General features: G+C 46.5%; 9 protein-coding genes across 9 annotated transcripts; 7 read left to right on the top strand and 2 right to left on the bottom strand.

The window, feature by feature from the left end:
• Positions 1–11: 11 nt before the first annotated feature.
• DFL_001584 (uncharacterized protein) lies at positions 12–1946 on the top strand (the record flags this gene model as incomplete). Its single annotated transcript, XM_067630222.1, has 6 exons — positions 12–150; positions 206–333; positions 458–1057; positions 1134–1268; positions 1760–1847; positions 1924–1946. The coding sequence occupies 6 exons, from the start codon at positions 12–14 to the stop codon at positions 1944–1946; spliced, it is 1113 nt and encodes a 370-aa protein (XP_067492887.1).
• A 519-nt stretch (positions 1947–2465) lies between these two features.
• DFL_001583 (uncharacterized protein) lies at positions 2466–3928 on the top strand (the record flags this gene model as incomplete). Its single annotated transcript, XM_067630221.1, has 6 exons — positions 2466–2633; positions 2755–2787; positions 2863–3332; positions 3407–3478; positions 3613–3716; positions 3918–3928. The coding sequence occupies 6 exons, from the start codon at positions 2466–2468 to the stop codon at positions 3926–3928; spliced, it is 858 nt and encodes a 285-aa protein (XP_067492886.1).
• A 1000-nt stretch (positions 3929–4928) lies between these two features.
• On the top strand, positions 4929–6503 carry DFL_001582 (uncharacterized protein; the record flags this gene model as incomplete). The annotated part of the gene is made up of 6 exons (XM_067630220.1): positions 4929–5324; positions 5400–5472; positions 5533–5849; positions 5912–6137; positions 6200–6414; positions 6477–6503. The coding sequence occupies 6 exons, from the start codon at positions 4929–4931 to the stop codon at positions 6501–6503; spliced, it is 1254 nt and encodes a 417-aa protein (XP_067492885.1).
• A 494-nt stretch (positions 6504–6997) lies between these two features.
• Positions 6998–7455, bottom strand: DFL_001581 (uncharacterized protein; the record flags this gene model as incomplete). Its single annotated transcript, XM_067630219.1, has 2 exons — positions 6998–7384; positions 7441–7455. 2 exons carry the CDS (start codon positions 7453–7455, stop codon positions 6998–7000), a joined length of 402 nt encoding a protein of 133 aa, XP_067492884.1.
• Positions 7456–10472: 3017 nt separating this feature from the next.
• On the top strand, positions 10473–10925 carry DFL_001580 (uncharacterized protein; the record flags this gene model as incomplete). The annotated part of the gene is made up of 1 exon (XM_067630218.1): positions 10473–10925. The coding sequence occupies one exon, from the start codon at positions 10473–10475 to the stop codon at positions 10923–10925; it is 453 nt and encodes a 150-aa protein (XP_067492883.1).
• Positions 10926–13256: 2331 nt separating this feature from the next.
• DFL_001579 (uncharacterized protein) lies at positions 13257–14244 on the top strand (the record flags this gene model as incomplete). Its single annotated transcript, XM_067630216.1, has 2 exons — positions 13257–13693; positions 13752–14244. 2 exons carry the CDS (start codon positions 13257–13259, stop codon positions 14242–14244), a joined length of 930 nt encoding a protein of 309 aa, XP_067492882.1.
• A 1574-nt stretch (positions 14245–15818) lies between these two features.
• Positions 15819–20750, bottom strand: DFL_001578 (uncharacterized protein; the record flags this gene model as incomplete). The annotated part of the gene is made up of 3 exons (XM_067630215.1): positions 15819–17236; positions 17291–20162; positions 20583–20750. 3 exons carry the CDS (start codon positions 20748–20750, stop codon positions 15819–15821), a joined length of 4458 nt encoding a protein of 1485 aa, XP_067492881.1.
• A 2569-nt stretch (positions 20751–23319) lies between these two features.
• On the top strand, positions 23320–24444 carry DFL_001577 (uncharacterized protein; the record flags this gene model as incomplete). Its single annotated transcript, XM_067630214.1, has 3 exons — positions 23320–23363; positions 23443–23605; positions 23707–24444. The coding sequence occupies 3 exons, from the start codon at positions 23320–23322 to the stop codon at positions 24442–24444; spliced, it is 945 nt and encodes a 314-aa protein (XP_067492880.1).
• A 776-nt stretch (positions 24445–25220) lies between these two features.
• On the top strand, positions 25221–25835 carry DFL_001576 (uncharacterized protein; the record flags this gene model as incomplete). Its single annotated transcript, XM_067630213.1, has 1 exon — positions 25221–25835. The coding sequence occupies one exon, from the start codon at positions 25221–25223 to the stop codon at positions 25833–25835; it is 615 nt and encodes a 204-aa protein (XP_067492879.1).
• Positions 25836–27171: the final 1336 nt, after the last annotated feature.

Raw genomic sequence — 27171 nt, 5'->3', positions numbered from 1 at the left:
CTGGAAAAACAATGGTGCCATCTGAAGAACGTCCAATATTTGTAGCTACACACCCTCGGAGTTGTAGTACAGCTTTCGAAAGGGTGTTCATGACGAGGGAGAAGGATTTATGTTGTCTTCATGAACCATTTGGTGATGCATTCTACTATGGTTGGTTATCTTATTGTGTTTGCTATTACGCAATCCGAGTGCTGACAAACTATAGGACCTGAACGACTATCCTCCCGATATGAAGGCGACCATAACGATGCCATAAGCGACAGGGAGAAGAGTGGTTTCCACGAGTCGACATATAACTCCGTTCTAGAGGAGATCGAGAAGAGCGGGAAAGAGGTATGACAGTCGAGACTTCCAATATCCTAACACTACAATGCTGCACCAAAAGTTATAAAATCAGTTACCATTCAAGCTTCCACTGGAGAGCCAACCTCAAGAAATACTCATTCATAAGATATAGGAAAAACGAGTATTCATCAAAGACATGGCATGCTACCTAGTCCCGCCTTCAGACCACCCAACCTTCGAAAACGCAGTGTTGACCCCATCCGTTACTCCCTCAGCTACCTACAACGGGAACGGCGTATTGACTACAAGGAACCCAACGGTTCTACCGCTGTCTATACTAAAACGGTTTCAATTCGCATTTTTGATTCGAAATCCTCGAAAGGCCGTCCCGTCGTACTATCGATGCTGTATTCCACCGTTAAGCGAGATGACCGGGTTTAAATACTTCATGCCGAATGAAGCCGGGTATAGAGAATTAAGAATCTTATTTGAGTATTTACTCAAAGAAGGGGTGATTGGATACCCTTCTTCACAAACGAATGGAGAAGCAAATGAGGAACATTCGGTCTCCAAAAATGTTTGTGTGATCGATGCAGATGATTTATTAGATAATCCCAAAGAGATTATTGAGAAGTTTTGTGAAATGACGGGGTTGGAGTTCGACGAAAAAATGTTGGAATGGGGTGCCCATGAGGGGTGTGAGAATTTCAATAAATGGAAGGGTTTTCATGAAGATGCGATTGGGAGTTCGGGGTTGAAGCCAAGGACGAAGGTATGGATTAAATTATCGTATACACGTAATCAATATGGAGTACACCCTTGCTAATCATCTACTTTTGGTTGTATAGAAGAACATAAGGACTAGAGAGGAAGAAATGCAGGAATGGGTAGAGAAGTATGGCGAAGAGGCGGCGGGGATTATTGACAGGACGGCAGATGAGAATATGGAGGATTATGAATTTTTGAAGCAGTTCAGAGTTATTGTATGATTAATCGGGCCCGAAAGTGGGAGATGTTTAAATTGACACGGACGGCCCGTTACACACATAGTCTATGTATATACGAAGTACGTATACGAGCAAGTTAAGCCTTGGACGAGAATACGTAGGATGGGTGGCGGATCTTGTTACCTTCAAATCTAACCGACAACCATGGACAAATTTGAATAGCAGATGTTACCTCCGGCCGTTTGCATTGACCAGTATATTAATTTAATCTATTCGGTTGCATGTATCAATACTGATCCATGTCGACTCATAAGTACCTAGTATTCAGGCGTATTCCTCCGGTGTCAACATTAACTAGTCTTTGAAAACTAAAATAAATAAAAGGGACCCGTTCGGGCCCCAACAGTCCCCGGGCGGCTTTTGCAAGAGAAAATAACGTTATAACGTCACAGCAATGGCAAGGCAGGTGAAGGTGTTTAGGTTGTATCGACGCCAAACACTGGTGTGTGCCGTGACCGCCACCATAGAGCGTGCTGACGCTAAGCATCGGTAAATGTATTACGTACCACCCGCCGCAGATGGCCATCATCGTTGTGCCTTACCCTCATATTGTAAGTACGTGCCAGTGAGATAAGGGTAAGAAGTTGTGGAGTAGTTGGCAAGAATGCGTTGCTGACGACGGTTCTGTTAGTCAGCGGGTGTGGACCTGCTTAGAAGACACGCTCCACCACAGAGCAGCTTGAAACATCGAAGACATATCGGCACCAACAGCCCTCTCGGTCGACACCGGATCCAAAGGAACCCTTCGAGAAGCTAACAACTAACCGCCTCTTAAATACTTAACAGCTATTGCTCCCCCCGGTATCATATTCTCCCTCATGAACGCTCGAAATTACTGACAAACAATCATCTCCAAGCTGTTCTGTTCTGTTAACTTGACAGGTGCACCCCCTGGAGACATCAAATCTCCGGAAGAACGCGATCCCGAACAAATTAGCCAAAGAGAGATACGCTCTGAGAGTGGGACGCTGAGAGAGAAATAGAGAGGAATCAAAGAGAGCCTCATTTGTCATCACCAGAAAGAAGGTCTCCTATTCTCCTCCTGATTTCCTGCGACCTTTCGACCTTCATCCTCCATCTTCGTCTTCGTCTTCGTCTTCGTCCCTCCAGCCCCCCTTCAACACCGTCTATCTCTATACTCTTTCATCACCGACCGGATCCGGCAAAGCAAACATGCGACCAACTACGTCACTGTCACTGTCGCTTTTGTCGACTCTCCTGCTACTTCCCATCTCCACATTAGCTGCCTTTACCGGTGAAGCTGAAGCCGATGGTGTCAAATTCGACTTCACCCAGCTAAAAATACATTCAGTCGTTGTGGAGCATAAGCAGGATCCCTCGGTAGGTCTCTTGTCACACCACAAACTGGACCCATTTGCGGATAAATATGCAAAATGGCCAGCAAGCTACAATATATGCGACGCAGAACAAGGGCTAACAAACTGGTTTTCGCCGCGAATAGGTACTCAAGTCGACCTACACAATAAATCCGGCTGTAAGTATAATTATTTAATATCTCATCAAGTCTATCTGACCGACAGTCCGCTAACGCTCCATGTGACATCTCCAGGGTAAAATTGAGTTGAGCAAAGATGATAAGGAGGACCAATGCCCCGATGGAACCCAGGTCTGCATGATCTCCCGTCTATGGCACGGCGACAAACCCGACGAACATGCCGCTCAGATCATATCTTTCGGCAACGTTGAGAGTGCGAAGGACTCGGAACCGGAATACACGATCATGAGAGATGAAGACAAGAAAGTTCTCGGCCTGAACGTCACATTCCACGGCCCTGAATATGGAGACAAGAAGTTGAAGCAGAGCGCCATCGTCAAATTTCTATGCGACCAGGAATTGACTGGCCTTGAGGAGCCGGATAAGGACGGAAAGGGCACCAATGCCTTGAAGTTTGTCGACTATGAAGGCGAACAGACTTTGACTTTGGAATGGAGGACGAAGTACGCTTGTGAAAAGGTTCTTGGCGAGACACCAGCTCCGAGCCAAGGTAGTTGGGGATTCTTCACCTGGTTTATCGTTGTGTGAGTGGGGATATATATCATCTGTCGCGTCGGTATATTGGGTCTGGTAAATGGTACTAACATTATGGATATAGTGTCTTTTTGGCTGTTGCCGCGTATCTGATCTTTGGATCGTGGTTCAACTACAATAAATATGGTGCTAGAGGGTACGTCCAGTTACCCGTCTGAAGGAGAAGGCCGTCGTCATCCAACGAGTCGTATATCAAGAGTATGTTGAACCATGAAGAAGAAATTACTAACATATAGATTTTACCTTTTTTGTACGAATATCTTTCTACAGATGGGATCTTCTACCTCACAGCGATACTTTGCGAGATCTTCCGTATCTCATTAAAGACTTCTTGAGAAGGGCAGTGAACACCTTTCAAGGAAGCGGGGGTAGAGGTGGGTACAGCGCTATTTAGATGTCAGCGAAATTCTTTTTTGCCTTGGTTTCTTCCTTTTGGCCCGGTTTTTCATGTCCTACTACTTCCGTCACCATATATACCCTTCATCCCTTTCCCTTCCACTTTCTTCTCTCCTCAAACTTCTTTTTCTGTTTTGTTTCCTTGAGTGGCTCATGTTTTCTGGGGTGAAAAATTCTAGTGCAATTGTAATGATCGTTATTCTTATCGATGTCAATGATGTTGGTTGCACGCACACGCACTCTCACGATCTTTTCATTCGACCGGTGGGAATATAGTTACGAGAAGGGCCTGTGTCAATGAAGGAGCACGGGTTTTTTATATTTCTTTTTCATAAGCATGTCTCTGAAGTTGGAATTTTCTTATTGCTGGGTCTGAGCAAAGGCCAGGTCAATTTTTTCTCTTTTTTTCCCCCTGGTCCTTCTCAATTGTACAACGAACCATTTTTCTTGTTCCCTTTTGATGGCTTGGAGGTTTTGGACAGGCTTGCGAAAGTCTGTATTGGTAGCTTTAGTTTACGGAACCATGCTAGAGATGATATCCAAACTCGATTTTATATTCGCTTTAAGCTTTCATGATAACTAGTGCATACCTCGTGTTCTAAGCTACTGGCTTTCTGAACCTGGTCAATTGGTGCTCAATCATTGATATGTAAGCATACCAAGCTCTTACACAGCCCCTTTGGTAGGAAAAAAAAAATAAATAAAAATTTCAATCAGATATTTCCGCTCCGTCCCAAATGGAAGGCTGTAAAATTGGGTTTATCTCGGACATCATCGCAGACCTTCTCAAAGATTGAAGCCCCATAAACTCTATCAAATCAGAAAGCTCCCCCACAAGCAAGCAGCATGCAAACCCTCGCTAGGTCTCGCCTTCATGACGTCCAATGGGGCGCAGCAAAAAGCCTAAAGCTTTACAGGCGGGATCTCGGCAAAAAGATCGATTGATTAGATGCGATTCTGACCGGGAAACCGGTAGCATGACTCGGGGTTAACTAAGGAAACCTTAAGGCGGCCGAATGTTGCATATAAAACTTTGGGAACGCCCTTTTGGGGGCCCGGAATTCAGGGACTTCTATTCTACTAGTTTAGAGGGTTTTTTAGTCTCATTCTATCTCTCTCTTCTCCTCTTCTTCTTCCTCCATACCCTCTACGTTCATTATTTGGGGATATAACTGGGACATTCTGGAACCATGGCCGGAAACCTAAACGCCTCCACAAGTATCGAGATCGCGTCGATTTCAGGCGACACCACAACGCATAGGAACATTGCTTCGTCCGTTATCGACGCCGACGAGGGGACCCTCACTCGTCAGCAGACATCCTCTAGTGATCCATTCTCACTCTCCCGAGGTCTCAAGTCCCCGTCTGAGATAAATCTCATCAAGGCCAACGTTTCCAATACCGGCAAAAAGCGAAAGAACCCCCACGCCAAGAGTCCAAGTGGGAAAGAACTGAAGGAGTTCTATGAGAATCAGAACGAGAAAATTAAAAAGTTGTTGAAGAGTATTGAGGAACATAGGAATGAGGCAAAGGAGACGGTAGAGGATACGGCGTTGAAGTATAAGATTGCGATTTGGGGTAGTTTTGTAAGAATTGAATCTTTTTATTATTATTTGGTGGTGGATGAGTGTCTTACGATATTGGTGATGGGGGACGCATAGGCTGCCAATATCTGCTTGTCGATACTTCAAGTCTTTGCTGCCGTCAGATCCGGGTCTCTGTCTTTGTTCGCAAGTATGTAACTTGATTCTTCACGGGCCATGTTGAGAACCGAAGACTAATGTTTTATGCCAGCCATGGCCGACTCGATCTTCGACCCAATGTCGAATATCATTCTAATGGCATCTCGTCGAGCGATTAAAAAGGTCGACGAGAAGAAATTCCCATCCGGCAAGGCCCGTCTCGAAACCGCTGGAAACATCACCTTCTCCTTCGTCATGTCTGCCGTCTCACTCATTCTTATCGTCGTTTCTGCTCGAGATATCGCTGCGGGAGCCGAAGCTGAGACCAAGAGTTTTTACCTTGAGTCTGTGATTTCCGTCTGTGCTGCTTTTGCGACAAAGTTTTCTTTGTTTCTTTACTGCTGGGCTTTGAAGGATATTTACAGTGATGTAGGTTTTTCAAGGTGGTGTTTGAACAGTGGGTATTAAGACGGGGCGCTGATAATATCTAGGTCCACGTCCTTTGGCGCGATCATCGAAACGACCTCTTCGTCAATGGATTTGGTATCTTGACTTCCGTTGGAGGTTCCAAGTTGAAATGGTGGATCGATCCTATGGGCGCCATTATCATTTCGTTTCTCATACTAGGTCTTTGGCTCAAGACTGCCTGGGAAGAATTTATGCTCCTCGTCGGCACAGCTGCTGACTTGGATACTCAACAACTGATCACTTACATCTGTATGCTCATCGTCTCTGATCGCATGTTCTTGCGAGCACATTTATAGCTAACATTTATATAGCGATGACCCACTCTCCCGAAATCCTGCAATTGGACACCGTTAGAGCGTATCACAGCGGCCCACGGCTCATTATCGAGGTCGACGTGGTTATGGATCCTGACTGCACGCTTAAACATTCGCATGATATTGCTGAGGAATTACAGATGAAGCTTGAGAGTTTGCCGGATGTTGAGCGGGCTTACGTACATATTGATTACGAGACGACTCATTCGCCGGTACGTGATAACGATTGTGTGGTATGGGAAGGTTTTGTGCTAATTTATGGGGTGCGGTTTAGGAGCATTTTGTAAAGAAGGAGTTGTAGGGTGGTGGAAGATAGAGGCTGACGATTGTTATGCCGCTGTTTTCTATTTGCCTAGATGCTCTTGGAGTAACCTCTCACTGCTGCATCGTGAAACACTTGGCATAGTTCATCGGATTTCCGTCCTTCGACTTGATGAGATGGCTAAGCGTCATACTAACTACCCCACGTGTCTGGGGCGCATCATAATGCGTAGGAAGATATTCTTTCTTAGAAACCGCGATTTAAATCGTAAAATTCGTTAATATTAATATCGTTGACCCGGATGGGACCATATCCCGAACACTATAACTAAGACCCCAGAGCTTGACCTTACTAGAGTCCACCTCTTTTAATATCTCAACCTTCATTTCATCTCGAAACCGGGAATTTTGTATTAAAATCGTATATAAGGCTTGCTCCCACCGATCTCCCCTCCTATAAACCTTAGGCCTGCCCAAGTTACTCCCCACATATCACGTATCTTGCTCTGCCCTCCAACCCCTCCATCCGTAATATTATGCCTCCAAATTAATACTCTTCCCAAATTTCGCATACAACACCACCTTCAACTCATCCATCTTCCCCTTCTCCTCTCTCACCCGTCCTTCCAACTCCTCAATCTCCTCATCAATAACTCTAATCTCCTCTTCCAACAGCTCTCTAACCTCCTCAACTCTTAACGACACAAACGCATCTCCAATCTTATACGGTACTTTATCGTCATCATCTGAGAGTTCGAGCTCGGAGGTTACGTCGGTTAAGTATTCCTTTTCGGTTTGTTTGGTGGAGAGGGTGGAGAGGAGGATTGTGTGCCGGGAGTGCAGGGTTGAGAAGGTGTTTATGGCTTTTTGGTCGGAGAGGGTGACGGGGGTTTCGGCGGTGATTTCGTCTTCGCGGGAGAGCTGAAGAGGGGAGAAGGTTAGTAAGGTTTGAAGGTTGAAGGGGGGAGGGGAGGTACCATTCGACGATTCATTTTGGCGGTGAGGGGGCCGGTGGGATGTTGATATTGTGGTTTGTGGTTTGGTGGGTGAAGTTTGGGAGTAGTTTGTTGGATATGTCGGCTGTCAACACAAAGGGACGGCGACGGGAGACCATGCTGAAACACCTTTCATTACGCTTCAAAGGTTTTGATTTCATTAACACTCTTCATATTTGCGATTTTTTTTTATCAAGTTTACTACATGCGTAGTGTGGACTCTACGTTCTATAGTTTACACGGGGGAGCAAAAGGCTAACAGAGACTCAAGAGGTTGCCGAAATAATCATCCTTAGCAACTGCTATAGCTATATTCGGGCTGGTCTGCGCAATACTGCGTGCAGCTGCAGTTTTTTGTGGGCAGGGTAATATATATGCGCGGATTGGTTTCATAATGATGGTGGTTTGGTAAGTAGACTCGATCGGATATGCGATAGTTACAGCCCTATGGGTTAGGTTTTATGTCGGCAGATATAAAAGCTCTATTACTTCCTCTATATTTGGTTCCTTTCCAATTATAGCAAATCTTGAGAAGGATCTCTAAGTGCAAACCCTTTCAGCAAATTGATTATTCACCTTTGCGATAATACCCTTTGCATTTTATAGTTTCAATAAAAACTGAAAACCAAGCTGGTTGTGTCGATATCAATTTCGGATTATATGAAATATACTACTATACCTTATACTCAAGGATTTTATTTTCACAGGTTCGTTTGAAACCCCAAGAGATCCGAGGATTTACAGCATCGCTAACTTTCTCGGTTAGTTTAGCGCGTATTCGAATCCTTCAGAGTCATTTCAATATATACCGCTTCCCGGTGCCCGCTACCAACGTTAATACCCCTGGAGATGGCCCAAGGGACACCATCTCGATACAAATACCTGGTTATAAAAAACCGAAGACTTCGACCCAACCTGGCCCGAAAATGGCGTGCACATCTCCATCTTCGACTGTGCCGAAAACCCAGCCCCCGGCAACTTCGACGGCCGGCCTCTTTTCCACTTTATCGAATACGGCCCTGCAGCCCTACGATATCTGAAACGACAGATATGGAATGTAAACCTAAGCGAAGAACTCACAGGAACGGGGTGTAAATATTTTCCTGTGGGTTTAGATCCGGGACGTTTGTTTGATGGACGAGTGAATTTGAATAGGCTTTGTTTGGTACCGAAATTGGCGAATTGTAATGCGGCTGTGAGGGATGTTGTGGGCGTTGCGATTGAAGGGCTTATTGCGGAGTTTTCAGCGACGGCGACACCGTTTACTACGTTGGCTTATCATTATTAATTTAGTATTGTAGTTTCTTATGCAATTTTTAGAATTTTGGATGGGTGGTCTGGGGCGGTGCGGCGCCATGATCATGACGGCCGTTTGGGAATGGAATAGGGCCCGTTATTTCATGCCTTGTAACTTAGATAGCAGGTAGTCGTAAAGGCACTAACTAGAAGATATTCTTATACACTCTATCCTCATTTGCCTCCGAGTTCCCTCTCGATATATAAGTATGCATCTGGATATCGCCAGCCTCTGCATAGCCATCGAGCTCGTTCAACGTCCATGTAAGCCGGGTTTGTGTTGCATCTGTCGGTGTCCCCAATTAGGTCGAACCAAGCCATTAGTTCCGCCGAACAACCAATCTTCACCGTCCCATCTCTCAGTTCCGCGGCGCGGCTCGACCAATCGAGAACCTCAAGCCAAGATTATGCTGGTCATGAATGATTCGACCAATCGCCAAGGAGCTGTAGGTTTAGACGGCTTCTTCGATCGAATGATGGGTTAATTGGAGGCTACATAGAAGCACTCTCCAGTCCAACGCCCAGATCTAGATCCAACAACCACAACTCAAACATCACAAACCCTCTCCGAAATGGCAGGTCAATCCCCCTCTACAAACTCATAATCCTCAGAAACGACCTCCAGCGCGACGACTGGAAAGACGCTACAGTCTCAATCTTTGACACTAACGAAAATCCAATACCGAAAAGTCATCTGCTTTTGCTATTCCAACTGGCGAATTATTCATCTCCAGCACACAAGCTTCTGGAACACGTGGTCGAACAGGTTAATACTAGTCCGCAGTTGGAGGGTATTGGGTGTAAATATTGTCCTTCTGTGGCCGCCAGATATGATACGGACCCTCATGGACATCACCATGATGTTATTTTGAAGTTGATGAATATTGAGAGGGGTTTTAGGGATTATTCGCGGGGCAATGATGAGCCACCGAGATATGCGGGCTCTGCTTCTCAGTAGCCGGCATAAGGGTCTGGAAAAGGCGGCTGCATTGCATTACGTTTTCACGTAGGCACCCGTTTTTTGAAGCTTGAAAGGATTGTTTGGTTGACGAAACGAAGAGCTACCCGTAGACTTGTGTAACAACAAAAAAACCAACTGTACGAGCAGCGTGCTGAAAACAGTCTTGCAATATTCTTAGGGGCTACGAAGTGTAAGGTTTAAGGCAGACGAACGTATTCTTTTCGAAGTATACTTCCTCGGACCAGCCGTCAATAAATCAGATCAAAATCAACCAGATACAAAAGTGTCTGATAAAGAACCAGTGGGGATACCCTGTTGGCTTCCGAATACTACCTCTCTAGCTCCATCGCGCGGTCGTATGCAGCAGAGTGAGTTGGTATGTGTTCTTGGCCGTCCTTCTACGGCTTCTTCCGTTGATCTAGACGCATTCAGTCAAATTTAAGACCTGGGTATGTTGGCTTTGTAACGCAGCTCCGAATATGTTCGAATAATTTAAATGGTCTCCTAGTTCCAAGATCTAGAGATATATCCCGGAAAAAAGAATAACTCCAAAGAACATACATACATCCTCGTAGCCATTTACATTGAATTTTGCAACAATTTTATAACAGCAAAACTCAACTTCACCAAGGTAATTAAATAAGTTCACAAATTCCCTTAAAGCACGATTGTACAACCCCATACTCAAATTGAATGTGCTACAGGAAACCTACTAAAAATAAAAGAGCTGGATTCGAGGCTACAAAGAACCTTCAAAATGGAAAGACGGCTTCCATTCCCCTACAAATTTGTCGTAATCCGAAAGAAGCTTGATGAATGGATGCTCGCACACGTTTCCACCTTCGACTGCGCAGAACCACCTCATATGCCCACCCTCGGAACAAATGATCTCGACCGCAAAGACTCTCGATTCCAACTCTCCCTTTACCCCACCGCTTGTTTAGTGTTTATCGAAAGCGTCATCGAAAATATCAATGCTTCACCATCCTTGGACGGAACTGGGTGCAAATACTGCCTCTTGGGGGCAGACACGGCCGTTCTGGATGGCAAATGGGAGAAGATTTGCATTGTATTGAAGTTGGCGAATTGTAATGATTCATTTAAGGCTACTGTGGGAGAGCCGGAGTATTCGAGGGTAACCCAAGAGGACGGAATTTCCACGATGCTTAGATTGCAGACCCCAACGCCTTCGGAAACTCATACTCTATAATTTGTACTCAATCATATTTGGTTTTGTTATTTCTTCGTGTGCCCTAATCGGGGAAGAAGGCAGAAAAAAAGTATTCTCTCGCTTTTTAAATCCTTTGCTATCAAATTCCGAATTCGTCTGAAATATAAGATGAGGGTTGAAGAGCTGCGTCAGTTGGCCATTTGTTGGTGCCAGCTTCAGACATAATTCGGCTATTATTTATACTTCAGAGTATAATTATGTCATTGTTTAAATTTATTCAGGATAGACTATATCAATCATTCTGGAACATATTTCATGCATTTTGCGTGTACTTACGTACCCAGAAGTAAATTCATAGATTATGCAACCGTTAGGCCGTTGGGATCAAACCTCGAAGCTTCTATTGCCTTAGGTGACAATTTTCATACCCTCGAGTTAATCTCATGGTATATAGGCTGGTGGGCACTTGGTTAGCTGCTGCATTTTTTCTATCCATATATAGAGAAATACTCGCGCCGACAACATATGACGAGACCCTCGTATTGGAGCCAGCAGCCTCCAACCCCATGTCGCTAGATTCTAACCCTCGGTCTTACCGACGCAGATGCTAGCTAGCGCTAGTGCATGTGCATAAGTGTTATCAGTACGTATGATAGGTTCATACGGAGGCCCACATTGACAAATTCTTCAAGCCTCAGCTAGATCATTAAGCAAATGCAGATTATATATACCCTGGAACTGAATCCGTCCAATCCCCAAGATTTTAAAATCCGTCTGTATCTTGGCCTTGGATCCCAACATTGCGCGTTCATAAAATTCAACACTCTGCAACAAATTTCAGCAGCTAACGGAAAAGAAGAATTTTGCGAGCTAGGTAATTATCTACCTCCAAAGGCATATGTAATTTCTTTCTTTGTCGTGGTATATACGTAAAGGTATTGATTCTAAATTTCTCACCCATTTTAGCCAATTGCACCAACATACTTGGATCCTCAGGTGCTTCTCCCAGGGCCAATTACTGACCCAATTACATGGCGATCTTTATCTCAAATCAAAACCGATCCAACAGCTCCCCCATTCCCTTATAAGTTCATAATTACCTGAGGCCAAGGAGATTGGTCTTCTACGCACATTTCTGTCTTCGACTGCTGCGATGATCCAGCGCCTTTACCGAGTGGAAACGGATATACAACCAGCGTTTCCAGCTTCTTAAATGTTCCCCAGCAACATTGAAATTTATTGAATTAACAATCGAAACTACCAACGAAGCGCCTGAAATTAGGATGTCTGGAAGTAAATATTGTTTACTGGTACGGGAGCTTGGGCTGACCATTCAATGCAAACCCGGGCTTTGGTGTTGAAGTTGGGAATGAGTGCGGAGACAGAGAAAACGAATGGTGGTGTGGAGCCCATAGCTACGGTGCCTGAGAATGAGGTAGCGAGCCCGGTCGAATATGAAGTTTCACCTCCTGTTTATCGCTGCCGGAAGGTCGGGACGGACACGGGTTTGAACTCAAGATCGTATGGTGGAGAGTGATGGGTTTGGTGATGTACAGCTAGAAATTGTTCGTATATCGGTGCCGGCCGCGGTGTAATCGGCTGTATTTAACCTGTATAGATGGGTTAGATTGAGTCTCCTACTTAAACTCGAAATAGAATCGTCCCTCTTAGCATCGAGCTTCTATCCCTAGGTGCGTAAGGTCTTAAGAATTACACTTTCACCTACAAGATAGTTCGTACACGTGGTGTTTTAATACAATGCTTGTTGTATGAACCCCGCATTTCTTTGCACCGCCGACTGACCCGAGCTAGGCCGAGTATTGAATCGACTCCCATAATACATCCATTCACAGAATTCGGTTCCAATATTTTCAAAAATAGTACCACCATGGCCACGAGACCAGGCGTGCCAGAAATCTTCGAAGATGATGAAATTTCCGTGCCCTACAGACTCGTAGTGGCCGATGCCTATGGACTTGCTCGGTGGATACGAGGCTTTCGATTACCCTGAGGACCCTATGCTAAAGAACAATGGAAGGCCTCTTACCACACTCAACCGCCATGATTGGATATATCACGGAAGACCATCCCAGTCAATATGTACAGACCTAGTCCGAGGTTTTGTTGAGTTTTGGGGGCTTCTTTTAAATTTTAACCCATTTTATAAAACATTTAAACCGTCTTAATCGCTTCGAAAGCTATTTTTGAGGTGCACTTTCCGTCCCAGAAAACCCTCGGGTTCCGCTATGGTAATTCAAGCAACTTCACCCAACCATCCCGCGTTGCCCACACAAATATCCAACACCTCATCCATCTACCACATACAGATCCAACGTTTCAAATGCATCCACCGAGATTTAAATACCCACCATGCCCTCCCCACCACCCCTGACCCCCCTAACCTCCCTCTTCCAACACCCTTATATCAAAAACTGCTTCGTCCTCCTCCCATTCCTCATCCTAGGCGGTCTAATCCTCTTCCTCCTAAACCGCGCAGACACATTACGTGCTGGAGCCGGACTTCCTACATCGCCACCCGCTAGGGCTCCTAATATAAACAATGAACTGGCACAGGAGATAATAGAAGAAGAAGGAGGAGAAACAGGAGAAGTACCGGAGATCCAAGAATTTGAAGATGAAGTAGATGTCAACGGGCTCCTCGCCGAAGCCGGAGGCGCAGGTGGCGATGATGAAGAGCAAATGGAAGCCGGTCCTGCGAATGCCGGCGGTGTTCCTAGACAACCAAGGAATAGAGGAATAGTCGGTAAAAAAAAGGCAAGGAATTTAGAAATGAGGGATCGTAGAAGGTTCGTTTCCCTTCTTCATCTCTTAAATTGGAATCGAGCGACTAATGCTTTTTGATAGAGCATACTCCGAATTCCTCCAATCGCAGGCCCGTGAGCGCCGTGAGCGTGAAGAAGCACTGGAAGAAGACCTCGAAGAAACAATCATTGCAGAAAAACAACGTCGTGCGTTGGCAGAGATTAAAATCGAAAGGGCGAAACTGAAAGAAAAAGAAGAAAGAAGAGAAAAGGAGGAGAAAAACCGGGGTTATGTACATAAACTCAGGGTGTGCATATCTAACCTTGAAAACCAGGGTACCGGTAAAATTAGTCTAAGGAGTCTGGGACATAGGGTTGGAAAGGATGAAGGTTGGGTTAGGAAGACGTTAGCGGAGGAGAAAGGTTTGGAGGGACAAAAGGGCGGCGTTCTATCTCTGGTGACGGAGGACGGTTGGTTTATTAGGGTTGGACAGGAGCAAATCGATATAATTGCGAGGAGAGTAGAAGGGAAAGGGAAGATTATGGAATGGGAGGAAGTGAGCACCGCGCTCGAGGATAGTTTGAAAAGGTTATAAAACCCCGGGGTTATCCTCGGTGGTAATAGGATTGTATAATATATTAGGCAGGAATCAAAAGTATTGAGATTTCAGAATAGATCCTGAACCGGATACATAAAATATGAATTGTGGCGTCCAATATCGACAATCTATGGATTTCGATGTCATGATAGAATAACCTCTAGATCTTTGGACGGGAAAACACTCATGTAGTAAATATAGCCTAGATTGGGGATATATGGGAACCGGACACAGACAATTTAATCTTATATTCTATATTTCAACAAGAACTTCAATAGCTACTTCAGTGGGTACATTAATTTTACTGTTATACAAATAAAAGGTAATACACGCACTAAAAAGTAAACCATTGACAGAGAACATATTCACAAAAAACTCACGATAAACTCAAGTCACAATCGCACCAAATTATATCTTTAAAAAAAAATTTCATCTCAATTATATGGTGTAGCACCGCCCACCTCTCCTTCATACTAAATACAATCTTCCTCATCCATAGTAGAACATGGGGATGACATCAAAAATTCATCCAACAAAAAAAAGGACAAGAAATACCACCTCAGAATCCGGTCACCAGACAGCGGAAACCAAAGTCCATTCTTTCCAAAAGATATATAAAAAATAAGAAAAGGAAGCAAAGGCAAGAACAATGAAAAAAGTCAAAAGCCAATCAGAAGAATAATAATAATGCACCGTGAGAAGAATAAAAAAGCCAAAAGGCATCCAAAAAAACTTCAAAAAAACTTCAAAAACGGGGTGGGGGTATATGACCTTTTTATAGTCTTCACAATCTTATAAAGCATGGGAATAAAACAGAGAAAAAAAGAAAAGTAACGACATGAAAGCACAATTCTTTTGTTAATGCAACGAGAATCAACAAGGGAAACAGAAAATAAAAAACAAAAAGCGAGAAGCAAAAACGGGAAAAAGTCAAAGAGTCAAAACAGCCGGAAAAAAAAAAAACAAGTCAGAATACAAAAGCAGCGGGAAGGACATCCTTCATAACGCCATCAAGTATGGGGAGAGGGTTTATTAAAATTTGGCTAGAGTACATGTTCGGGAGTAGGGAGGATCATAATGCAGAAGGCCACAAGCAAAAATAAGAAAAAGCTCGCACTTCGTATGTGCTGGGTTGCTGAACGAGGATGGGGATTGTAGGAGGACGAAGAGTAAGTAATAACCGCAGCTTTAATCGTGAAAAACGGATTTGTCGAATCAATAAACGCCCGTGATGCAGAATTCTTAAAAAAAGCAGTGAGAGGAGTAGTACTGAGGTGACATTGGTAGGCGGAAAGCAGAAGGAGATCGTGAGAAGAAGCCGGGGTGATAAGCGACGAGTGATGAGTAATGACGGGGGTAGCGTGGGTATTCTGTAAAGTCAGATAACCGTAATCAAGAAAACCATAATCATAAGTATCGTTCCGAGTCAGAGTATTTCGAAACGCTCAAGTGTCGAGAAAGAACAGCAACAGGTAATACAGGTAATAAAGCATAATAAAAGTCGGGTGTTTCAATCATTCTCGGGACGCTTGGTCCACCCGTGGTAACAAGCGTTCAATGCCATGGTCCGTTCAATGTCGGCCGCGGACACTGCCGGGTTTGCGGCTGACCGGGGCCTTGATCGTACGTCCATGGGCATTGGTGGCGGGAGGCTGGAAACTGAACGAAATTCCAGTATCAACTCCAAAGCTAGTTCCAACATTCGAGGTGCCGGCATTCGAGCCACCGAATATTGGAGCAGCAGTAGAGGCGGGAGCAGGGGCAGCTGCGGCATTCGACCCGAAGTTGAATGCGCTGTTGAACGAGGCAGAGGTCTGCTTTGGCAACTCGGCACCGAATTGAACCGGCTGAGTTGTCGCAGCAGAGCCAAAAGTGAACGAGGCACTCGAAGCAACAGCAGCATTGTTGGCACCGAAAGTTGGAGCAGCAGCCGTCTCGCCAAAGTTGAACGAGGCCGGTGCTGCGAACGATGGAGCCGCAGTAGCACCAGAAGCAGCGCCAAACAAACCATTAGTCGGAGCGGTGCTGGCGGCACCGAAGATGGCCGGAGCGGATGGGGCAGCAGTTGAAGCTCCAAAGATAGGTGGAGCAGCCGTAGATGGTCCGAATGTAACCTTGTTCGACGTTGCGGCATTAACTGCTTCCTGGAGGCTAGGAACGGCCGTGGCACCGAAGATGCCAGTGGTGGGCGCGCTTCCGGTAGCCTTTCCGCCAAAGTTAAAAATGCCTGCCTTCTCGGCAGGCTTGGTCACACCGAAGCTAACGGGTGGGGCAGCGGCTGGGGTCGTGCTAGGGCCACCGAAGTTAAACATATCCGGGGCCTTCTCCGCCATGTTGCCACCGAAAACGAACGGTTCATCGGCCTTCTTTGGGGCCGGCTTACTGTTGCCACCGAACGTGAAGAGGTTGTCGGATGGCTTGTCGGTCGCCGTTGGAGCTCCGAAGATGGATGGTGCGGCAGTGGTAGCTCCAAACTGGAATCCATTATTTCCAGCAAAAGGATTGCTGGTGGGACCTCCCAAGGCAAATGACTCGCCCAAAGTAGCGTTGTCGGCACCGAAATTTGGCTTGGAGGACATCGCTCCAAACTCAAACGAAGCTGGAACCAATGGCCTAAATGTTTCTGCCATGGTCGTAGATGCGCTGGTCACGAAGCCGAACTCCTTGGGGCTCCTGATCCTCTTTGCGGACTGGGGCGTGTTATCTATCTCCATGCTCGACCCCTCGTCGAGGCTCATCTCATTCTTAAGAGGTGGCCTGACGGAGGCGAACATGCCAGCCTCAGCGGGAGTGATGGCGGAAGGAGTTGCCGGAGCAGCCATGATAGGAGCCGAAGGTAGAAGTGACTGGGCCTTGGGAGCATCGCCGGTCGAACCGAGTCTTGGCAACGTAGCGCCATTAACGATAGGTCGGAAGACATCGTTCGTACCGGCGGCCTGGTCTCCGCTACCCTGGGCCTTAGAATCCTCAACAACAGTAAATCCGGAGCCTAGCGAACAATTAGTAAAGGGGGTCGATGGAGGGCTGGCGCAGAAAGACTTACCCTTTTGGGCCTGAACGGGATCGAACAATCCGGTGAGGCGAGCCTTCGCCTTGGAGCCCGGTGTGTTTTCCTCCTTCCCACCTTTCTCATCCTCATTCGAAATGGGAGGGGACAAGGGCGCGCCGGAGCGAGACTTGGTGGGGGATCCCACGGCTTCTGCGGGAACGGCCTCGAAAGGATCGAATCTCGGGAAGTCACCGGTGATCTCGGTAGACTTGACTGGAGATTTCGTAGGCGAATTCTCGGTCGAGCGTCTTCGCTTCTTCAGGCTCGGAATTTCTTGTGCCTTAGTCAACTCGGCCCTCAACTGGGCGAGTCTCTCCTCTTCCTTCTTCAGAGCTGCCTCTCTCTCATCCATCTCTCGGGCGCGTTGAATCATTCGGGCCGTCTCTTCGAAAGTGCTATCTGGACCCCATCTAGCAGCTTCTTCATCTGTGGCAGCTCGGAACTTTGGGCCTTTAACCTCATCTTTCGTTGCTGCCATGATGCGATACATGCGAATACGTTCCGCTTCGTTCTTGGGTGAGGTGTAACCGTTCTGAAAGGCGGTTCTGAGGTCGGGGAGTGCCTCGACCTCCGGAGTTGGGAGATTTGGGTACATGCGTTTGAACTCCGCAACTTCGTTTTCAAGGCGTGCACGCTCTTCGTCTTCTTCAGGTGGCTGGCTGGAGGGAACCCAGTCAAGATCGCGGAGGATACCATCCTGGCTCCAAACTGCGAAGTCTTGCGAAGTTCCATTAGATCTGAGGATGCGAACGCGCTTAGGGCCATGAGTCTGCTCCAACTCGGTTTCCCACGAACCTCGCCCCTTTGGAAGTTTTCCGTCAACGATATCCAGTTCATAAAAGACACCAGCTTCTTCAGAATCCTCTTCCCAAGCAGAGAAGGTGCCAGTAGCTTCACGCTGTCGCCATTCACGAGGAACATCAACCAATGATTTTTGGTATGAAGCATGAATTGGATCCGAAGACCCTTTGCCAACGGTTCTTGGCTTCGTAAAGTTAGCTGGGGCTCCACGGAAACCAGCATGTTTGCGTGGACCATGTCCAGCCGAAGTTTGGGCGGTCCTAATAGACGATGCATCCAGAGCTTTCATTTTCTTGCTAGCATGTGTATCGGCTGGGGACGCATCCGAGTCGTCTTGTTCGAAGACTCTGAGGGTGTGACCGGGTGCGAAGGTAACCTTCTTCGGTTGGGCCTTTGGTTTGATTTCATCCTGAGAAGCAACGGCTCTTGCGAGTCGAAGTGCCTGGTGCTCCGCATCTCGAGGCGTGTACCTGGAGCGACCGGTTCTCCTGCTGGGGAAATTATCCTCATCGGACAAGTCCATTTCTTTGTTAATCCAGGATTTAGCGCTGGTCTTGGAGTTGAGGGCCCGGTTATGACGGATTCGATGCTTTTTGTGGATTTCCGGGTCGTACTGTTGGACCGGAGCTCGTTCCGGGCTGATGCTCGCTTTGCGGATCTTACGACGCTTACCTGCTTCCCGAACAGCTTCTTGAATCCGTTCTGGGGGGTCTGCGGGTGGGTTGTTGCTGCGGATGACGCGCACCCTTCGGAACTCATCCCAATTCATCTCAGATCGCTTGCGATTCAAGTCAAAATGGTCGTAGACCTTGGCGAGATAACGGTCACGCTTTCTAACTTCCTGGATGACCTTCCAGAACCAGTGGTCGCGACGGCTGACCATCTTCTTGTAGGTGAGGCGGGCCTTAGCATTAGCCTCAAGTAAATGTCGATTGCCAGGCAGTCGGACGGATGGGAGGAGCTGCCACAGCTGTCGGAATCTCGGGTCGTCTCTAGAGACCTCGAATTCCTCATCTGGGAGCTCGATATCAACCGCTGGAAGTGGATGGTCATAGGGGGTGTGGAATGTAAGGTCGTAAATAGTCTGTTTCCTGAATTCCTTGCGAACGGCAGAGAAGTCGCCATTCTTCTTCATAGTCTCGCGTTCTTCTTCCGAAAACTCGCGAGGTTGGTAAGAGGGTACTGGCTCGATTTGGTCCTCGGGGATATACACTTTCGGAAGAGCAGCGATAGCGGCCTCGCCGATAGGCTTGCGACCCCATACGGGTTCGAATGTGATCTCACAAACAATATTCTGACGCTTGAGGAAACCACGGTCGGAAAGAATCTCAGCGAGGCGAACAATGTTTTCAGTATGATCGGCATCGCCCAAAATATCAAATTCGTCCGAAAGTTTTGGCAAGCGTTGGAAGACGGAGGCTTGGTTACGGAAGAAAGATGGTTTCCAGCCGGTGTAGGAAATAAGGAAGGCCACCTTTTCGGCATCTTTGCTTGGGTCGGATTTGAAGTTTTCTTGGAATTCATCCTTGAAGCCATTTTCGCTTCGCTTGGGCTGGCGGTAGGGGTGTTCCCGTTCCCGAGCAGGCTTCGCAGTAGCCTTCTGGTTCTTCGAACCCTTCTGATGTTTTGTGCCCTCGGCCTTACGAGCGATTGTATGTGCAGGACCGGTCTTTTTGAGCTCTTCCGTCCACGAGCTGGAAACCTGAGAGGCCGGAGGATAAACTTTCTGTAGCGAATTGCCGAGTTCTCTGACCTCAGCGGCACGTTCAGCATCTCTTCTAGCCTCTTCGGCTTCTCGATCTTGGTTTTCGTAATAAGCAGCAGCTCTTTCACGATATCTTCGGTCTTGCTCCTCATGGAGACTGCCATCGGTCAATGAGGTTCTGATCGGTTGAGTGGGTGTAGTGTCCCATCCCATATATCTCCTAGTAGACCTGGAGACGTAGGAGAAAAATGATCTCGTGGCAGCATGTCCAACACGACCGACGACACTGCCGACGGTTGCGAGAGTGCCAACTGTGCCTGTGGTCACACGGAGAATACCACGTAATGTGGGGAGCCAACCCTAGTGAAGAGCGTGTTAGTACGAATTACCATAATAGGATATCACAACATATGAAGCTCTATAGACGCGACCGATGATCAAGGGCAGAGACAGTGGGGCACGGGAGGGTGGAAAAAAAGTATAAACGCGTAAAGCAATGTTTTTTAGTCCCAAAAGGGAGGGGAGAACGGTCGGTGCTAATTTGCTGCAGGGACAAGGCGGAGCAGCGCGTAGCGGGGACTTCCAGTGTTTTGGAAAGGGGCAGGGCAACGCACGCAACGCACGCAACACACACACCAAACCAAATGCAAGGAGCCCGGAAAAACCGAACGAACAAAGAAATCTTGCTGATGGGCGCAAGGCGAAGCGAGAAACCCACGCGAGGTCCGCAGAGCAAAAGGAAACCGCGAATTCGAGGGAAAAAAGGAAGAGGCAACTTACATTACCATTGCCGCGAACGACTTGGGTGGCGGTATAGGGACTAGAGACTAGGTGCTTCATAAGGCCATTTTGAGGTCTTCTTCTGATGGGACCGGGAGTAGACCCAGCTGTAGCTTCCTGTTGAGGATGACCTCGCTGCGAGGGGGTTCGCATACTCGACGACATCATGATGCCGGATTGGTCAAGACAAATGTGTTGTTGGTGATTCTGATAAGATTATGAAGCCTACAAAGGAAAAGGGAGGCAAATGTAGAGATGATGATATCGATAATGTTGTTTATGAGGAGAAGAAGATAGAAGAAGAAGAAGAAGAAGAAGAAGAAGAAGGGAGGCTCATTCGAACGTGGGAAGAGGGATAATTATAATGGCAAAGAGGTACTCAGAGAAAGATGATGGAGGTGGGAGGTGTGTGGTGCTGGAGTTCTGTTGTCGTTGCAACCAAAACTAGTTCGAGTTGTGATGTTGGATGTTACAATGTTGGATGTCACAGGAGCAGAGAGAATATGACAGAGCTCCGTATCGCAGGGGAGTTCTGATGATTGGCAATAGGATGGTGATGGTGTGATGGAGAAGGAAGGGAAGGAAGAGGGGAGGAAGAGAAATAGATAGTGGAATAGAGTAAACGAAAAATGAGCGAGTAAACGAAAAATGAGTGAGTTCGAGGGGAATTATGAAAAAATTTCTACGTCGCTGGTGACGGAGCAGCAGACAGCAACGGTCGGTCGCAGAGGCAACACGGTGTCGAACCCAGATTGTGTTGCCCTCTTCAACGGAGCAACGAATGCGTTTGATGAAGCCGTCGATGCTCTATCTCTCACTCGCGATGTGTTTGATAGGACGATAGCCGGTGGGACGAGAAAGTGTTGGAGGAAGATGAGGTGAGGTTGTTGCGAAATCTATCGGCCGAAGGAGAAGAGAAGCTGAGATCAAAAGGATGGGAAATTTCAAAGTGGGCGGTCACTCCCTTAAGCTGGGCTGCCCTTCCAGCCAGCCAGATTATTTCCTTCATTGCCATTTCCGGTAAGTTCGCTTCGACAAACATCCATGCAACAACGCGTTGTTGCATTTTCGCGTGTTGCGATCCCACCGGTTGTCACCCTCTAATCCAGCCAGCCCCTTTATTTCCCTCGCAGATTGGTCATAGACGCCCTTCTTCAGCTTCACCGCGATCCCTTTTTCCTTCCAAAGACGGTCGCCATGGCCCTTCCTTTTTTTTTTTTTTTTTTCACCAAACTAGCCCCAAACACCCCCTACATGCTCTCTCCTCCAATCAGATCTCTTCTCCCTTTGCCTGGCATCGACCTTCCCTTTGCTTTTCTCACTCGTCTCCGCACGCCTTTGTGATTCCACTCCCCGAGGCACCCTTCCGCTTTGAGTAATTTCTCCCCCCCCTTGTTGTTATTGTTTGTCCAATGAAAAATTTGCTGTTGGTTTTGTGACTGGATCCTGCCCGGATCCTGCTGGGCTGCCTCGTCTGGTCCTCCTCACAGGAGAGTTTTCCCGGGGTCTGGGACTTTGCCCCGAATTCTGTATGCGGTCTTCGTTTTTTTTCCTTGCGTCAATGTGTCATCTGAGTGTTACAGTCACCATCAACATTTGCATGCCATGTGCTCTGTATACAAACAATTGTATTTGGTACGCGCTCCGACCATAAAAAACTCTATTCCTTGATCGATCTCGGCGAGCTCTGCTCACAAAGTGTGAAATGACACGTTCCTGTCACCCACCCGCGCCGTTGTCGTGTCGTGTCCAGAGCAGAACTGCCAAAATGTCAAAAGAGAATCTCCATTTCCGCTGTAATTCCTTTCTGCAAGGTCGGTGTCATGCCTGTCCGCCAGAAAGAAGTCCGGGAATTCAGTAAAATCATGAGCATCTCGTTCGTTGGAATGGCGAGGGATTAGTTGCGCCTCTATCGATAGCGATAGCGTAGCCACTGCCACACCATGCACTAGCCACACGCGTCAACACAGAAACTCCATAGAGCGATAGATGTGGCCATTTGACCAGCAAGATATACCTGGCCAGACCCGTAGGCAGCTTAGAAATCGATTACATACTCTCAATTCCAAATAAGACTTCGCACTTCGGAAGTTCTGCTACCCGGGTGTATCTGCCTGTGTGAAATCCAGACGCACCCGCCAAAAAACTAATCCAAAACCCAACTTCCCCTCAACATCTCGACAAACTGCAGGAATTTAAACATTAAAACATGAAGCCATAAAATTATTAATATGCTCACCGAATACCCCCAGTACCTCCTTTCCAATATCATCGAGGTCATGACGCAAACCTAATTCCATATCCTTCATAGCATGTGTTCAAAATCCACATATTTAATACAAACAACCCCAGCAAGCCCCCCTCATCCACCCCTCCGAAAAGTCTCCTTTCGTCTCTCTGCTGATAAATACGCTTCCTACATCCCTTCATCTCTTCTACAGACTACGTACGAGGTTTCGTATACCCTGATTCTATAATCTCGTCCGAGAAACTAGGTTTCTAGAGGTGGAAATGTGTATATAAATCTCCCCTACGCACCTCCAAAATACAACAGGCTATACTTCCACAAACCCCATCTTCATACGATCATATACGCAGATATATGGCCAGTATCAACCCTATCTGCCCTTCAGAGTTTCTACCAGGAAATATCTTTGCATTCTATAATTATTATTTAAATAATCATCATCGTTCCATAATCCCATCAGTAGAGTATTGTCCAGCATCACCATCCGCTATGCCTACTCCACTTTCCGAGCAAGGGAACGATGAGTTTTGGAAGTAAGTGTCTTGCTATGCACTCCTTCTTATCTTTTAACTCTTTAACTATAAATATATCCTAATTCTTTATATAATATAGAACCGCAACATCCTCCTACGACTCCCTCGACTGGCAAAAAAAGCTGACAGGACAAATAAAATCCTTCATCCAACGTCAAGCCGCCTGGCTCGCCCTCTCCTCCCCTCCAACCACCGATGTAAAACTCTTGGACTACGCTTGTGGTCCCGGTGTCGTTTCACTCGTAAGTACTCTCTTAACTCTTGCATAAATCCCAGCCCTCAAATTCCTCATAAAATATACCCATATTATTTTTATATTTATATTTATTATGATTGTTTTTAGTCCCTCCTCCCCTACGCCACCAAGATAATAGCTCTCGACGTAAATCCCCAGCAAGTAACCGAATACAACCGTCGATCCCTCGGCTCCCTCTATCCCCCCTCCCTAATCCGTGCCGAAGAAGCCGACCTCTTCCTCCCAAACCCCCAGGATACCCCCGCAAAATTTAATCAAGAAGAATACAATCACTTCGACTACGCAATCTGTTCAGCAGCATTACACCACGTCGATAACCCCGCGTTGGGCGTAGCACGACTAGCAGAACGCGTAAAGGTCAGCGGAAGGGTCGTTATTATTGAATTCTTGGAAAGGGATTTAAATGCCCTGGCCGAGGGGAGTGTCCTTAGTCCTGCTGAGTTGGCTGCCGGGGCGGGCAGTGAAGAGGAGAGACTTAGGAGGAATGCGGAGTATAGAAGCCATAGTCATGATAATGCTCACCTCAAGGACTTTCAGAAGGACTTTTTGGAGGAAGGGAAGCAGGGGGGGATTTATCATGAACAACATCATGGGCATGAGCATGGGCATAGTCATGGGGACGGACATGATCATGGCCATGGAAGCGGGGAAGGGGGGAAGAAACATAGACACGGACCACATGGGTTTAGGACCGAGCAGATGGAAAAGTGGTTTAGAGATGCGGGGTTGAGTGAAGTGAAGAGTGTGATTTTGGATGAGAAGATTGAGATTATGGGATTTGGAGGGTTTGAGGGGTTTATGACTGTTGGGGTTAAGAGGGAGTGACTGGTTGGGAGGTTGTAAGTTGGTTAAGGATTGTAGGTTACTGGATTTCGAGTGGGATCTATTATATGAAGATGATGCGAGCAGAGGATTACGGAATTAGTTGTGTAGTTAGTCGAGATTTTCGAACGTTCCTACGGAGTAATATAGTTCGTATTTAGTCTCGTACCGTATTTCTCAGATGAGTTTCGTTCATTCGTTATTGAATGGGTTCGTGCCGTCATGTTTAGCCATTGACATTTAGTCTATAATTTCAAAAGATTGATGTCTAACAGTTTCTGATAGTTTCACCTGAAGAAATCTGATCTCGTACCCAGATATCGCAGAGGGAGGAGTAGGAAATCTTTTGGCTTCCAATACAGTATAGCTAGATATCTCGAGATACATCTACAAATAAGTTTCAACCAGCCTCGAAGCCAGTACCTTGTAACTACTGAAGTACGGATTACGTACATCACCCGAGAATCTAACCATGCCAGGCAATGTACTCTAGCTTTCTACAGTATCGATATCTTTGCGTACCCATTAATTCTACTGTGTAACGACGTTTCCATCAACATCGCCGAATAAAAGCCCAATAGGCAGCCAAGTTATGTCGATAGGATCGATACGTATCCAAAACATTTAGAAACCCTAATTGCAGCATTCTTTCAATCTCCTAGCCTTCGGCCAATGACGGAAGACCCGGATTCAACTTAGTCCGATAACAAGCACATCCCTCGTACGTCACCAAACCTCGCCTTTCTTACTCATCCGTCTACCACACTCCCAAAACGAAAATGCAACAGCACAACGCATCCCCTCCACCCTACCACATCATCCCCGCCACCCCTTCCCACATCCCCCAAATAACCGCCATAGTAAACCACTACGTCCTCAACACCATCGTAAACAAATCATACCGTCCACTCCCAGAATCCCATTATAACAACATCCTAACCGATAATCATTCCCGTCGAAAACTTCCTCTCTTTGTCGCCATCGAAGGGTCCCAGAATAATGATGGCGATAGTAGTGATAACAATGAAGAAAAAGTAATAGGCTTCATAACAGTCACCCCTTGGTTCCCCCCAAAACTTGGATATGCCTATACCCTCGAAGTGTCACTCTACATCTCCCCTACCCAACGTGGCGGGGGTATCGGCACCGCCCTCCTCACGACTCCAATAACCCATCTCGAAAACAACGAATACTTTATCTTCTCCGAAGGCGGAGCCGCGGCTCCTTCTCCATCTTTTAGTATAGTACCCGACGGACTAAACTTCATTTACGGCATTCTAGTAAAATGTACGCAGTTATTAGCGTTGATGGCTATAGACGGCGAGAATATGACGCTAGACGGACGAGTAAAGAAGTTTTACGAACGGGAGGGGTTTGAGTTGATGGGGTTATGAGGGGGGTTGAATGGAAGTTTGGGAAGAGGAGGGATGTGAGGATTTTGGCGAGGGAGTTAAATGTGGGGGTATGTGCCGGAGATGATTGATTAGATGGAGGAGGTGGGGTTAGATGATTTTGGATCATATTCCTTTATCTAGAACAAGCTTGTTTTAAAATTTTATTTTGCCTCGTAAACTAGACTCGAACCTACGCACTACATGCTTCTGTACGAGGGGAAAAATATATAAAGAGCTACAAGAAACATAAAATAGATGTGTCCGGGGAGCTCATTGCTTCATATGACTCCCTGGGTATGTTCTCGAGAGCCTCTTGCTCGGCAGTGGTATTTGAATTAGGGGCGTAATCAAGCTCCATATTGTCGTTGTAATTTTCGTCTCCTTCTTCGTTGTCTCCTGAATTTAGCCTGGCGAGTTGTAGTGTGGTGGATATATAGGTGGTTCAGCGAATGGAAGCATAGGTGGAAGTACAGGTTGGAGTATGGTTACACGTGATCTGTTGTATTTTTGTTCTCAACACTCCTTGGCGTTCTGGTTTCTATAAATCGTTCTCACCGCAGTCATTCTTTTAGAGGTCTCTCTTTTGGACATAAGCAAGGAGTCTGGCACTTAGGCATTCAGTTCTTTTTATCTTGCTCATGCTACTTTACATATGCTATCCTGTCGTCTATATTATTTACAATGCAACCAGTTTCTATCGCCCAAATCATACTATTCTCTGCATACTTCCTACGTATAGCTGACGGGGCAGCTAGATTGCTGCTTGGCTCCCAGAGCCTACATGTTCACTTCCCCACAGTAGCTTTGATGATACGACGGTGTCAAGTGTCGAGAGAAGTCGAGTTAAAGCATTGTTCTGAGTTAGTTTCAGCCGGTGAATTTCTGCCTCCTTACTATAACTGTTAAGCCATAGCACGAATCTATTTATCCTTGCCATGGCACGAATCTATTTATCCTTGCCATGGCACGAATCCATTTATCCTTGCCATAATGTCATTGTAAACACCCGTACCAACATCCTCCTGGTCGAAATATTTCTCGAAGATAGACCGGAGTCCAGCTGGGCAACCCTCTTCCGGTATTCAACTTCTCGGGATAAAATAATTAACCAAAATAGATCCAAACATTTATGATCCAAAGGTATTCCATAGACGTACGTTGGATAAGAGATTTGTAATTTCCGACGCTCATATCGTGGACCTCTAATAGTCTCTGGCTGTACCTTTCCAACATAGCCTACCGATCCATGCGCGAATTGCATCTCCTTCAAATGATGCCGGTGCCACCAGGTCGTACGGATTAGTTTCATCACGGTTGCTGGTGACTGTGTCTGTAA

Source organism: Arthrobotrys flagrans, assembly GCF_004000055.1.
Source record: "Arthrobotrys flagrans strain CBS H-5679 chromosome Unknown unitig_3, whole genome shotgun sequence".
NCBI classification, from domain to species: Eukaryota; Fungi; Ascomycota; class Orbiliomycetes; order Orbiliales; family Orbiliaceae; genus Arthrobotrys; species Arthrobotrys flagrans.
This window is presented reverse-complemented; position numbering and strand designations above follow the sequence as displayed.